Raw genomic sequence first — 11,858 nt, 5'->3', positions numbered from 1 at the left:
ATTTTTTTTTTTTTCACTAGTAATGGGCAAGAAACCTGTGCTTCTCCGATCATGGCAAGGCAAGATCATGTCTCTGATATAATTAATTAGTAGATGAAAGAGGGAAGTTTAGCTAGACAACCATATTAAAGGTCTACCCTTCCTGTGTCTAAACATAAAAAGTAGTTCAGGCTAGTTGGTAACATATGAGAGGCTTTATGTAGGAAGGTAAAAAAAAAATTGGGGTTTGTGTGCCTTCACAGGCAGTACTTAAATGGAAATATGTGTTTGAGTGCTGTTTAGTTTGTCTAATACACCACCATATATCAGCGTTTGGTAATGGTAATCTTCATAGAGTCCTCATACATTTTAAATCTACTTGAACACGAATTACCCCCCATTTGAGTGACCAATATTTTTAAAGATGTTGCTATTTGACAGATGTTCCACTGATTTGGTCACCTTTCTAGATGTTGTGCAACCGTATAGCATTGCTCCATATAGTTATTTTTGCATGTAGTGGCCAAAAATGGGAACTGCAACAAGTGCCTTCTCGAAACGGTTTCAACAAATTCTTTTATACACTCGCCGTCCACTTTATTAGGAACACCTGTACACCTTCACATTCATGCAGTTATATTATCAGCCAGTCATTTAGCAGCAGTGCAATGCAAAAACAAACAAACAAACAAAACATGCAGATACAGGTCAAGAGCTTCAGTTACTTTTTCTTCATTTTATTTGATATGAACATTAACTGAAGCTCTTGACCTGTATCTGTAGGATTTTTTTTTGGACAATAGACACACACCCACATTCACACACACAGCTACGGGCATATGTTTGTAAGAAGAAACCATTGTGGGCACGGGGAGAACATGCACAGACAGAAATACATCAAGCTCAAAACCAGGGACCCTGGTGCTGTGGGGTAAAAGCTTGTGAACCCTTTGTAATTGTTGATTTCTACATGAATTACTCATAAAATGAGGTCTGGCTATTTTCCAACTGCTCTCCCAACTTCTTATGCACACAGAACACCATGTCTCTGAAGACAGCACTGGGAAAGCAGGTCAGCAAGACGACAAGCAACTGGTTTATGACATTAAGTAATAAACTAGTGTATTGTTTCAACAGAGTGTACTGACAAGAGTGTACTGTATTTCAAAACTTTTAGTTGAACAGATTATTGTTGGTAGGCCACTGTTCTAAGTACTACTCAATATCAATGAACACTGGACCAGTGCTTATGGATATTTATAATATTTATGCATTCATACATTCAAATACAAGTATGCATGCTGTTCAGCGTACTAGAGGCAGATTAAATTTCCTAATCTAATCCTAATATCTAATATCAAAATGCACCAAAATGAATATATAGGAGTTTTATGTGTTGCAGGCACGTGCTAATCTCTGTGGTAAGACTATGAGGTTTAGCCATATGCATAAGCATGTAAGAAATTATAATGACAGTGCATGTGATTTCGACGTGTTAAAACATATCTGAAAGAAATTCAGTAGAAACTTGTCCACGAGAGAGAGAGAGAGAGAGAGAGAGAGAGAGAGAGAGAGAGAGAGAGAGAGACACTGTACCGTACACCCTGCTTTCAAGAACAGGAAGTGCTGCCGTTCTGCTGGTGTGTGTACATCAATTTATGGTTTTTATGGCGATCGATTAGGAATAAATATATAAATATATAAAATCGGACCATAAAGCTGCAATGCAACAATGCTAAAGCAGTGGGTAAGATGAAATAATCCTTCCTATATAATGATTTAATCGTGACTTTTGTTCTTTAACTTTAATGTCGCTACTACGTCTCCTTGTTAAAAGTCACCCCATCGCCATGTTTACATAAACATGGCTTTGGCTGTAGTGAAATCTTCTCTTGACCTGTTAAAGAAAACATTGTCGTTTGTTACTGAAATTAAGCCTTAAACCAGGACAGTAGCGATTTCAAAGCAAACAGCTATCTATCTAACCAGTTCCTGATTCAACAGTGTACAGCGAAGCAATATGTAAACATTATATACAAAGTAATCACAAAAATTATTTATTACTGAATAGCTGACAGCTGCCATGAAAGATCTGTTACTGTGGTATGTTCTACTGAAGCCCTAAGCGGCCATGCATTGTTATTATTTATTTTTTTCTTTGTTGTTTTCTCGTGATCTCGACATAAAGTTATGTCCTGAAGTCAATGGGGTATTTGAATGGGTTTTTGGTTAGCACAAGCTGACGATATGTTCACGTTTTGTACTACGACATATAATACAACAGTAATACCCCACTCAGAATTTTTTAAAAGCTTTTACGTGTCTTGAAAAAGACGGTTGATAGCAAGTGGTTAGATGGGACTACAGAGGTTGGCGGGGAAATTAAACGTCATCACGCCGAACAGGAAACTCATCTACTACAGCCTTGTTGTGTTTATATTCGCGCTCTTGCAACTCAAACTTGTCAACTTGTAGATTTATCAATTTATAGTATTTTCGAAATTGTATTTATTATTATTATTATTATTATTATTATTATTATTATTATTATTAAATAAATAAATGAAAGATCGAAAGAGTTGTCGGAAGTTTAGTGGTGGTGACGTTGAATTCAGGCGACCGTGGTGTAGTTCGTTTAGAGCCAAACATTAGCTTTTACTTCTGGCGAGTGTATGCAGCCTTCAGAATTCATAAATGTTGTGGTCGTTTGTGAAGATTATCTTAATGAACGAAACATGTAAGAATCATAAACTTTTGCTAGTCATGGAGTTTATTTTCTGCAGTAATCCAAAAGCCAGTGAAAAAATCCTATTGGCTGTTTGTGGAGGGAACCAGGATGATGCTGACTTCCGGGGTGGCCTACAAAAATACATCATCCCTGCAGGAGTGTCTAACACTTAAGACCCCTCTCTCTTAATGCGGAGATAAAATCCATCTCTACAGCGGGTAATTATTACATTTGTGATGGCGAAGATGCCAACGTGCATGTAACACCCGACAAAGCGCCAGATTTTCTCAGGTTAAAGTTACATTGTGAGAAAACAGCTTTTGGTTATGTCAAGATCACGAGAAAACAACAGAAAATGAAGTTAATAACGCATGGCCGCTTATGGCGTTTTTGCAAAACAAAACAACACATTATAAACACAATGACAAATCCGAAAACAAATCAACAAATCCAAAAACACATGAACAGATCAGACAAAACGGAAAAGCTAGGTATATTTTTGAATGGATTGCTTACCGCTGATTGGACGACACATCTGTCAATCAAGATATACAGGAAGTGCAGCAGGCTGCGGTAGTACTGGAAAGTCAATTCGTGTGTGCATGTGTCAGTATATTTTGTCCATATTGCGGTTAAAATAAAAAAATGAACAAATCTACGGCGTGTCCTTTGATCTGTAAGTTCTTGCAGCAGATGTATAACATCATCACGGTTTAGACGCAACTTGTGCTTCTGCGGAAGCGCTAACCGCATTATCCGGTAGCCGATTTACTGTCCTGGTCCACACAGCTCTGTTCTTATGCATTCCTTACTTCATTTAATGGGGAATATTTTTTTCCTCTAAACAGACCTGCGTCCTTTAGGTGTGTTTTTAGAGAGCGCAAGCTAATCTTTATGGCATGGTATGTTAACAGAAGATCCCAAAATGACGGCATGTGAATGTCCTTCCTGAAATTAGCAATGAATAAATTCCATTTTCTCATTTCTTGCCAATATAAACGTTTATTTTCTAGCATTTAAAGTTTCGCTATGGACAAAAAAATGGTTTAATATAAACACAGAAGTCCACTAACGTACAAGAAACAAAGTTGTTTATAATTTTTTACTTCCTGTATATCTTCATTGACATATGTGTCGTCCAATCAGCGGTAAGTAATTCATTCAAAATATTATATATAAAAACCTTTTCAGTTTTGTCTGATTTGTTAGTGTGTTTTCTGTCTTGTTCATTTGTTTTCGGATTTGTCATTGTGTTTATAAATTGTAGTTTTGTTTGTGGACTTGTTTTTTGTTTTTATATTTGTGTTTTGTTTTGCACTTCTCGGCCACCGTACTTCTGTAGTATTCTGCTTTCGAGTCGATGTCGCCCCGCCCCTCAGTGATCATTTTAAAGAGCATTACAAACAGCAGCAATAGAACTAAAACCAACCTCAAATTGTAAACAACAGATGTAATCTCAAGTCAAGAACAAAGTGTTTGTGGTCACTGCACGCATTTGTGGATTTTGAAATATTTCTAGCGTCAAGAGTGCACACAACTCCACAAATATATCGACTTTGTCGACTTTCTTTGTAAACACACACAGAGTTGTTTCTCCCAACTTTGGTTTCCAGTTTGCCAACAGTATATATGAAAAAAATTGTAAGACATTTTGCTAAACAGTTGTAATTTCCCCTATGTATGGAGAGTTTTGGGACACAGCATACATGCTCTGATTTGAAGCATGCTGTTCATCAGAACAAATGCAAAACACATGCACATCATTTTCCATATACAGTTATTCTGCAAACAGTGCAACTTGCTCGGAAAATTAGGAGGTTGATCTGTATGATTCTGTACGGAGGTTAAAACATTCATGCTAAGCAGTGAATGTAAATAAACATAACCATAATACATTAGGACTGTTGCTATTTTAGGAGGGGTCTTAAAGGATACCAGAATGTGGCGATTTGGAAGGGTGACAGGAACAGAAGCTATAAGCAAGAGATCCTACAGGACACTAAAAGATTTGTCCTACAAACATGAGTCAACATTTCCGGAGAGAAGTGGGTTTTTTAAAGCACATTTCTCTGATTTATCTACATATCTGCTTATAAGTACTGTATTTTGCTGATTTGTATTCCTATTATTATCTCTATCAGAACTGGAGTTCACCTTTCCACCTAGTGACTTCTGTTGTGTCAGAAAAGCTGGATCCTTATTACAGCCCAGGTAATATACCATGATTTAAAGCAGTTTGATGTTCTAGCATGTAAGAATATAACAAAAGTGTACACCCTAGTGTTAAAGTCTTGTTTCATAAGTGTCTTTAACAGGTGGATGAGTCCTTGTAGAATGGGGTGGAGTGAACGAATAAAGTTTACGAGATCATCATTCTCTGGTTACAGTTTGAGGTTATATTGTTCCAGCACAACAAACACAGGTGAGCTAAAACTTTTGGCATACCATGGTATCAAGTGTAGCTATACACAACAGCCTTTGGGTATTGGGTCCAGGTTGCAAATTAAATTGCTGTGTTGAATTTGATCTACAGATCCCATAGAGCTCCACAAACATAAGTTAGCGATGTGGTTCAGCCACTTGCCTCGGGAAGAGAAACAGTTTGGCGGTTACTTTTCTCCTCAAACCATGCATGTAGAGCCACTTATTCTTGAGAAATCCCCAGAAGAAGGAAAAGGCCTCTCGATTAATCCATTCAAAGGAAATGAATCACTGAGAAAATCTGTCACAGCTAAACATCTGTTTGACCCAAGAAACAGCATCACAGAGCAACAAGGACTCAACATATTGCTCTATGGAGCTGTTGGGACTGGGAAAAGTACAGTTGTCCGCAAGCTGGTTTTGGACTGGTGTGCTGGTTCAGCCCTGTCCCAGTTCAAGCTGGTGGTGCCCTTCTCTTGTGAAGATCTCTCTCAGTTGTCTAAATCCACATCGCTAAGAGACCTTGTGGGTAGAAAATATGTACACCTTCGTAAGACACCATTTCTCAGTGGAGATAATAACCAGGCCAGTGAGGTCCTCTTCATCTTCAACGGAATGGAGAAGATGAAGTTAGACTTTAGGATTGCCACCACCGAATTATGCAGTGATCCTAATGAGGCTCTTCCAGCAGGAGCTGTTGTGGTGAACTTGCTGAGGAAATACCTCCTACCTGAGGTGTGTCTAAACTTCTGGTCTCCTTCTATTAATTATTAGCATCCTTATAAAATTATTTAGGGGTGCCAAATATATTTGTCACATTTAATTTTTGAAAGAAAATAAGTTTTATTAGACTTATTCAGTTATTTTTTACACATTATTTTAGCTGTGATTTTCCTTGTCGCATGTTAATCACAACAACCACCACTGTATCTTTCGAATGTCTGAATCCCCACCCCAATCCCCCACTACCCAAGCAAAATCATAGTGCATAACCAAATAGTTGTTAGGAACAACAAAAACAAATGCACAGTATAAAAATAGCTACATTTCTTTGTATTAGTTGTCCACTTCTCATTTCCAGACAGACAGTCCTTTAGCTTAGAGTTGTGTTTTGGAGAAACCACTGAAGAGAAATCACTCACTATACCTTTCTCATTGAATATTTTTCAGGCCAGCATTTTGGTCACAACCAGGCTGTCTGCTGTAGATCGTATCCCAAAGAAATATGTGAACCGCTATGCTCAGATCTGTGGTTTCAGTGATCCTGATCGCCAGAGAACCTACTTTACAAGTAGACTGTTGCAACAAAGTGGAGAAAAGCCAGGCAAAGAAGCAGAATCTCTGATCGAGATGCTCTACTTCAACTTGCAGCGGGAGAGCCAGTTAGCAACAGCCTGCCTTTTGCCTTCCTACTGCTGGCTCATGTGTGCCACACTTCACTTTCTGCACTTTACTGATGCCAAGGCACCCATTCGCACTCTTACTGGTATCTACACAAGCTTCCTGAGGCTTAACTTTGGGGGAGAGGTGCTGACAGTGGGAGGAGACATATATTCACCAGAGGAACAGAATTCATTAATGCTTTATGTGGTCCGCACTGTAGGGAAGCTGGCTTTCGATGGAGTCAACAGTAAACATACTTCTTTTTCAGAGACTGACCTTGAACAGTGGGTTGGTGGAAAGACCAAAACCGATGAAGAACTTCAGCAACTGGCAGTGTTTCGTACAGATGTGCTAGACTTCTTCCTCATGCCTTGTGTGGAACATAGTCGAAATCTTACTGAGTCAGATGAGAAACGATATGTTTTTGCTGTTCCAGCCATGCAGGAGTATCTGGCTGCCCTTTATGTTGTACTTGGTGAGAACAAAACTGCCCTTGAGAAGGTGACTAAGCAAGTATCATCTGCCCTTGGACAAGCTGGTGAGGACATCACTACCTTAATGACCATTCTTTCCAAGTTCATACCTCTCAGGATCTTTGCCCTGTTCAACTTACTGAAACTGTTTCCCAAATTTTTTGATCGGGTAACTAGCCTTAGTAGGGGGCGCATTGCTAACACCATGGCTGCAGAAATGTTCCGCTCAGAAGACAGTTACAATGAAGATGTTCTTGATCAGGTGGAGCAAAGCTTGCTGGGAGTGCAAGGCCCACAGCCGCAGCAAACAGATGACACAAGGTCCTTTGAGTTGTACCCGATTTTTATGGGAGGACTCCTTCATTATGGCAACAGAAAGCTACTGGAGCAACTTGGATGTGACATTAAGAGCACCACGGTGGCCCAGATCACCCGAACACTGAAGAAGCAGCTGATCAAGGAGAGCCGAAAACAGCAGCCACCTGAAGAGTTGATGGATTTGCTGGTTTTGCTTTATGAGCTCCAGAACCCTCGGCTCACAGCTGAAGTGCTGCAATCCGTCAAGGTCATCAACCTGTCCAACGTGCGCATGACTCCACTGAAGTGCTTTGTGCTGAGTTCTGTGCTGAACTGCTTACCTCCTGGCTTTGTGCTGAATGAGCTCAACCTGTCCTCCTGCCATATCACTCCAGACTTGCTACACATGCTATATCCTGCCTTTAACAACACCAGAAGCCTCAAGTGAGAGATTTTCTGTTTAATAATTACAGCAAACTATTTGTATTTTTAAGTGTGGGGATATTCATTTGGGTTATTCATGATTACAGTGTTAATGACTGTTTTTGACTACTATAATTCTCTGCAATTTGATATTGCACATCATTTCATTTTATGACTAGACCAAATGTTCATTAATACCTCCTTTGCAATTGTTTTGAGTATGATTATCATTTGTCTTTATAATTGCTTGTGCCTGCATAAAAAAATATATATCAGTGGTTCTCAAAGTGAAGTCCAGGGGCTGCTGAGGGTCTATGAAGCATAACCAGGGTGTTCGTGTTTTTTATTTATCTTATTCAGTTACAAGGATGGAAATCACAACCTACTGTTAAAACGTTATATTTATTATTGAGATGTTATAGTTAATAGCCTATTTGACTCACTGCTTACCCAGTATAATGTATCTAATGTGTTACGTTGTGAAAGGTGAAGGGTCCATGAAAGCCGTATGGCTCTAATAAATAAATTAAATTATATTTTACAAATTTTAATAGTTCATGAAATAAATCTGTTTGAGGGTATATGTGGAATGTATTTGATGGTTAAAGGGGTCCCTGGATACAAAATTCTTTTGAACCCCTGCTATAAATAACCTAAAAACCACAACTATGAGTGTTATGAGAATCTTACTTGAACATTTTGCATATGTAATAACAGTGCATTAACCTACTGACCAGTTTTATCTCTGAGACAGTAGACAAACTAATGGCATGCGTGTGTCTTTTTATATTCACTTCAGCCTGCAGTTTAACAGTCTGGATTCTGAATCCTGCATACTGCTGCGAGATCTGCTACTCGAATCCAACTGTAAAATAAAATCTTTACAGTAAGGCAGATTTCATTGCACTTTGTGTTGCACTTTGTGTTGCACTATTGGCTCAAGAGGTAGGTAACTAGCCTCAAAACTGCATGTATTGAAGAGATACTGATTGCGTGAATGGTGCCAGTACAAAGTACATGAACCATAAAACTGCATCTTGCTGTTTTATAAATGTAAGATCACAGATTAATGTAATAAGATAGATTGTTTGTTGAATGTAAAGTTTAATCTAATGAATCTCTGGCTACAGGTTGTGCGATAACTCCTTGTTGGACAGAGGAGCTAGCCACCTTTTGGATGCTCTGTCTGGTAACCAGTCTTTACAGAAGCTGTCTCTGATGCATACTGGTCTTGGAGATAGCACTGCTTCCGAGTTAGCTGCAAGGCTGGAATCGCATGGTGGGTTACAAGTGCTGAATGTGGCCTACAACAACATTGGAGATGGTGCGGCACTTAAACTGGTTGACGCTTGCAGAGAGCATGCCACTATTCACACATTACAGTGAGTATGACTAGTATAGGATTTTACCCCTTGTTTCACAAAATACAGTTGTCAGGTTTTAGTGATATAAACAGTTAGACATTTAATATTATTAATAAATTATTAATTAATTAATTAAAATGTATAATTATCTGTTTGCATAAGTGTGTACACCCCTAAACTAATACTTTGTTGAAGTACCTTTTGATTTTATTACAGCATTCAGTTTTTTTTGGTAAGAGTATATCAGTGTTTTCCCACTCTCCCTTGCAAAAACATTCTAGAGCCGTCAAATTATGCAGCTATCTCCTGTCCACAGCCCGCTTCAGGTCACGCCACAGATTTTCAGTTGGATTCAGGTCTGGGCTCTAATTGGGCCACTCCAAAATGTTGATCTTCTTTTGGTTAAGCCATTCCTTTACTGACTTGAATGTAAGCTTTGGGTCGTTGCTGCGCTGGAAGGTGAAATTCCTCTTCAGCTTCCTAACAGATGCCTGAAGGTTTCTGCCACAAATCAACTGGTATATGGAGCTATTTATGATTCCCTCCACCTTGAATAAAGCCCCAGTTCTGGCTGAAGAAACGCAGTCCCAAAGCATGATGCTACCATCACTATGCTTCACCGTGGGTATGGTGTTATTTTGGAATTATGGCCAAAACATTCAACCTTGGTCTCATCAGTCATAACATTACAGGTTTGGGTTAATTTATATATGTTTTGGCTTCTGTATAGCCACCCTAATCCATAGCCCATGCATGTGAAAAATACAGGAGATTGTTTTTACATGTAGGGAGCAACAAGTACTTGCCAGAAATTCCTGCAGCTCCTTTAATGTTGCCATAGGCCTATTGGTAGCATCCCTGAGCAGTCTTCTTGTTGTCTTCTCATCAATTTTGGAGTGACATCCTGTTCTTACTAATGTTAGTGCCATTTTTTCTCCAGCTGTTGGTGATGGCCTTCACTGTATTCCATGGTATAGCTAATGCCTTGGAAATTCTTTTGTACCCCTGTCCTGATCGATACCTTTCAACAATGAGATTCCATTCACACTTGACTTTTGCAGTGGGATGAAACCAAGAAGATTTTAACTTTATTTGGGGTTAATCACAGTCACTTTAATTAATGGCAAGTGTATACTACTACTACTTAACATGAGTTTGAATGTGTTTGGTTGATTCTGAACACAGCCACAGTTATAAAAGCGTATACACACATCATTTATTTTGGTTTAATTTTTTTTACATTACAAAATGCCTTTGCATTTTAACTTTTTATGTCCACTATTAGTCATGTCTGAACAAGATATTTTCCTCTTGGCATCTTTCCAGCCTGTATTTGAACCAGCTAACCGACTTGGGGAAGCAGTCGCTGCATGTCCGTGGTGTTCCACAGGAAGGTGGAAGACGGGTGAAGGTGCTGGCTTCAGTGACCGAGGGCTCAGACATCTCGGAGGACTGGCATCCCATTCTGAGCATCATAGGAAAGAACTCCTTATCTTGGGAAAGGGAACGTGTACGTGAACAGCTTCTGGTCTTCTTGAAGGATCTGGAGTGGGGCCGTAAACAACACTCCAGCTTTTGGAAGAAGTTGCACTTCCGCAGAGTGGAGCGTGTGGTGAGGCAGACTCTATACATGCTGGAAAAAAGAAGCACTGCTAATTGATGGAACTGCTTCATTATGCCCTGGTGCTCTTCTGGGAAAGTTTAAAATACCAGATACAAATATGACGTGAATTCTGTGTACAAATACTACGTGCCAAATAGTTTGCATTGATGGTTATGGGGAAATTCTTAAGTAGCTGCTTGAACACTCAGCTCAGGTGCACACAAATAATGGCCACCTGATATGTGGACACCAGACCAATCACATCTATATATGCTTGTTGAACATTTACTTTTAACCCATTCCAGATTTAGTCCTTCTTTGGTGTTATAATAATGTTCACTCTTCTGGGAAGGCTTTCCATTAGATTTTGGAGTGTGGCTGTGGGGGATTGTGCTCATTCAGCCAGGAGAGAGATCAGGGGCAAGGAGGTTTGGAGTGCAGTCGGTGTTGCAGTTCATCTCAAAGGTGTTCAGTGGGGTTTAGGTCAGGGCTCTGCAGGACACTCGATTTCTTCCATTTCAACATTGGCATACCATTTATTCATAGTCCTCGCATTGTGCACAGGTGTGGGCACCTTGGTTCCAGTGAAAGAAAATGTTTATGCTACAGCACACAAAGACATCCTATACAATTATGTGCTTCCAATTTTGTGGCAACAATTTGAGGAAGGCCCATATATGTGTGATGTTCGGGTGTACACATAATTTTGGCCATTATAGTGTATTAAAATTGCCATCACCTGTTCATGTGTAATATGTGTGGAGAAAACTATTAGCTTGTGTTGATGCTGTAGTTTTGAGGTTTGGTTCATGAACAAAATAAAAATGTTATTGTTATAGAGTGTTGGAATGAAACAAATTATGTACTAAGCAGTGCTTCCTTATATGTCAGAGTACTATACTGACAAAAAAAAAACATGTTTTGTCATGAAATTTAATTAAATTTGGTGTTAAAGTTTATTTATTGTGCCTTAAAATATCATTTCTAGCCATTTGAATACTAACATGGAAAATGCAACCCAATCATGTGCCTTTAACTACATTTCAAAAAGAGCCTGACGTATTTTTGTATTTATAATGTCAATGCCATCCCCTTCAAACAACAAAAATAAATAAGCAAAATGTCTAAGAAATACTTCTCAATCTGATTCTTTTTGTTTATGGAGTCATAGGTGCATAAAAAGGTGC

The 11,858-nt window shown here is 39.0% G+C and overlaps 1 protein-coding gene and 1 long non-coding RNA gene across 9 annotated transcripts; one reads left to right on the top strand and one right to left on the bottom strand.

The window, feature by feature from the left end:
• Nucleotides 1-1,551: 1,551 nt before the first annotated feature.
• On the top strand, nucleotides 1,552-11,803 carry nlrx1 (NLR family member X1). 8 transcript variants are annotated; one of them, XM_017490097.3, is made up of 10 exons: nucleotides 1,609-1,726; nucleotides 2,763-2,925; nucleotides 4,624-4,752; nucleotides 4,849-4,918; nucleotides 5,011-5,129; nucleotides 5,241-5,863; nucleotides 6,299-7,725; nucleotides 8,504-8,590; nucleotides 8,835-9,086; nucleotides 10,395-11,803. In XM_017490097.3, exons 3-10 carry the CDS (start codon nucleotides 4,647-4,649, stop codon nucleotides 10,726-10,728), a joined length of 3,018 nt encoding a protein of 1,005 aa, XP_017345586.1. In that variant the 5' UTR covers nucleotides 1,609-1,726; nucleotides 2,763-2,925; nucleotides 4,624-4,646; the 3' UTR covers nucleotides 10,729-11,803.
• LOC124629071 (uncharacterized) lies at nucleotides 1,609-3,345 on the bottom strand. Its single transcript, XR_006983930.1, has 2 exons — nucleotides 3,224-3,345; nucleotides 1,609-1,876 (listed from the first exon to the last, which is right to left on the bottom strand). It is a non-coding gene; the product is annotated as an uncharacterized LOC124629071 (long non-coding RNA).
• Nucleotides 11,804-11,858: the final 55 nt, after the last annotated feature.

Source organism: Ictalurus punctatus, chromosome 17 (assembly GCF_001660625.3).
Source record: "Ictalurus punctatus breed USDA103 chromosome 17, Coco_2.0, whole genome shotgun sequence".
NCBI lineage: Eukaryota > Metazoa > Chordata > Actinopteri > Siluriformes > Ictaluridae > Ictalurus > Ictalurus punctatus.
The sequence above is the reverse complement of the archived record's forward strand: the minus strand, read 5'-3'. Positions and strand labels throughout refer to the sequence as shown.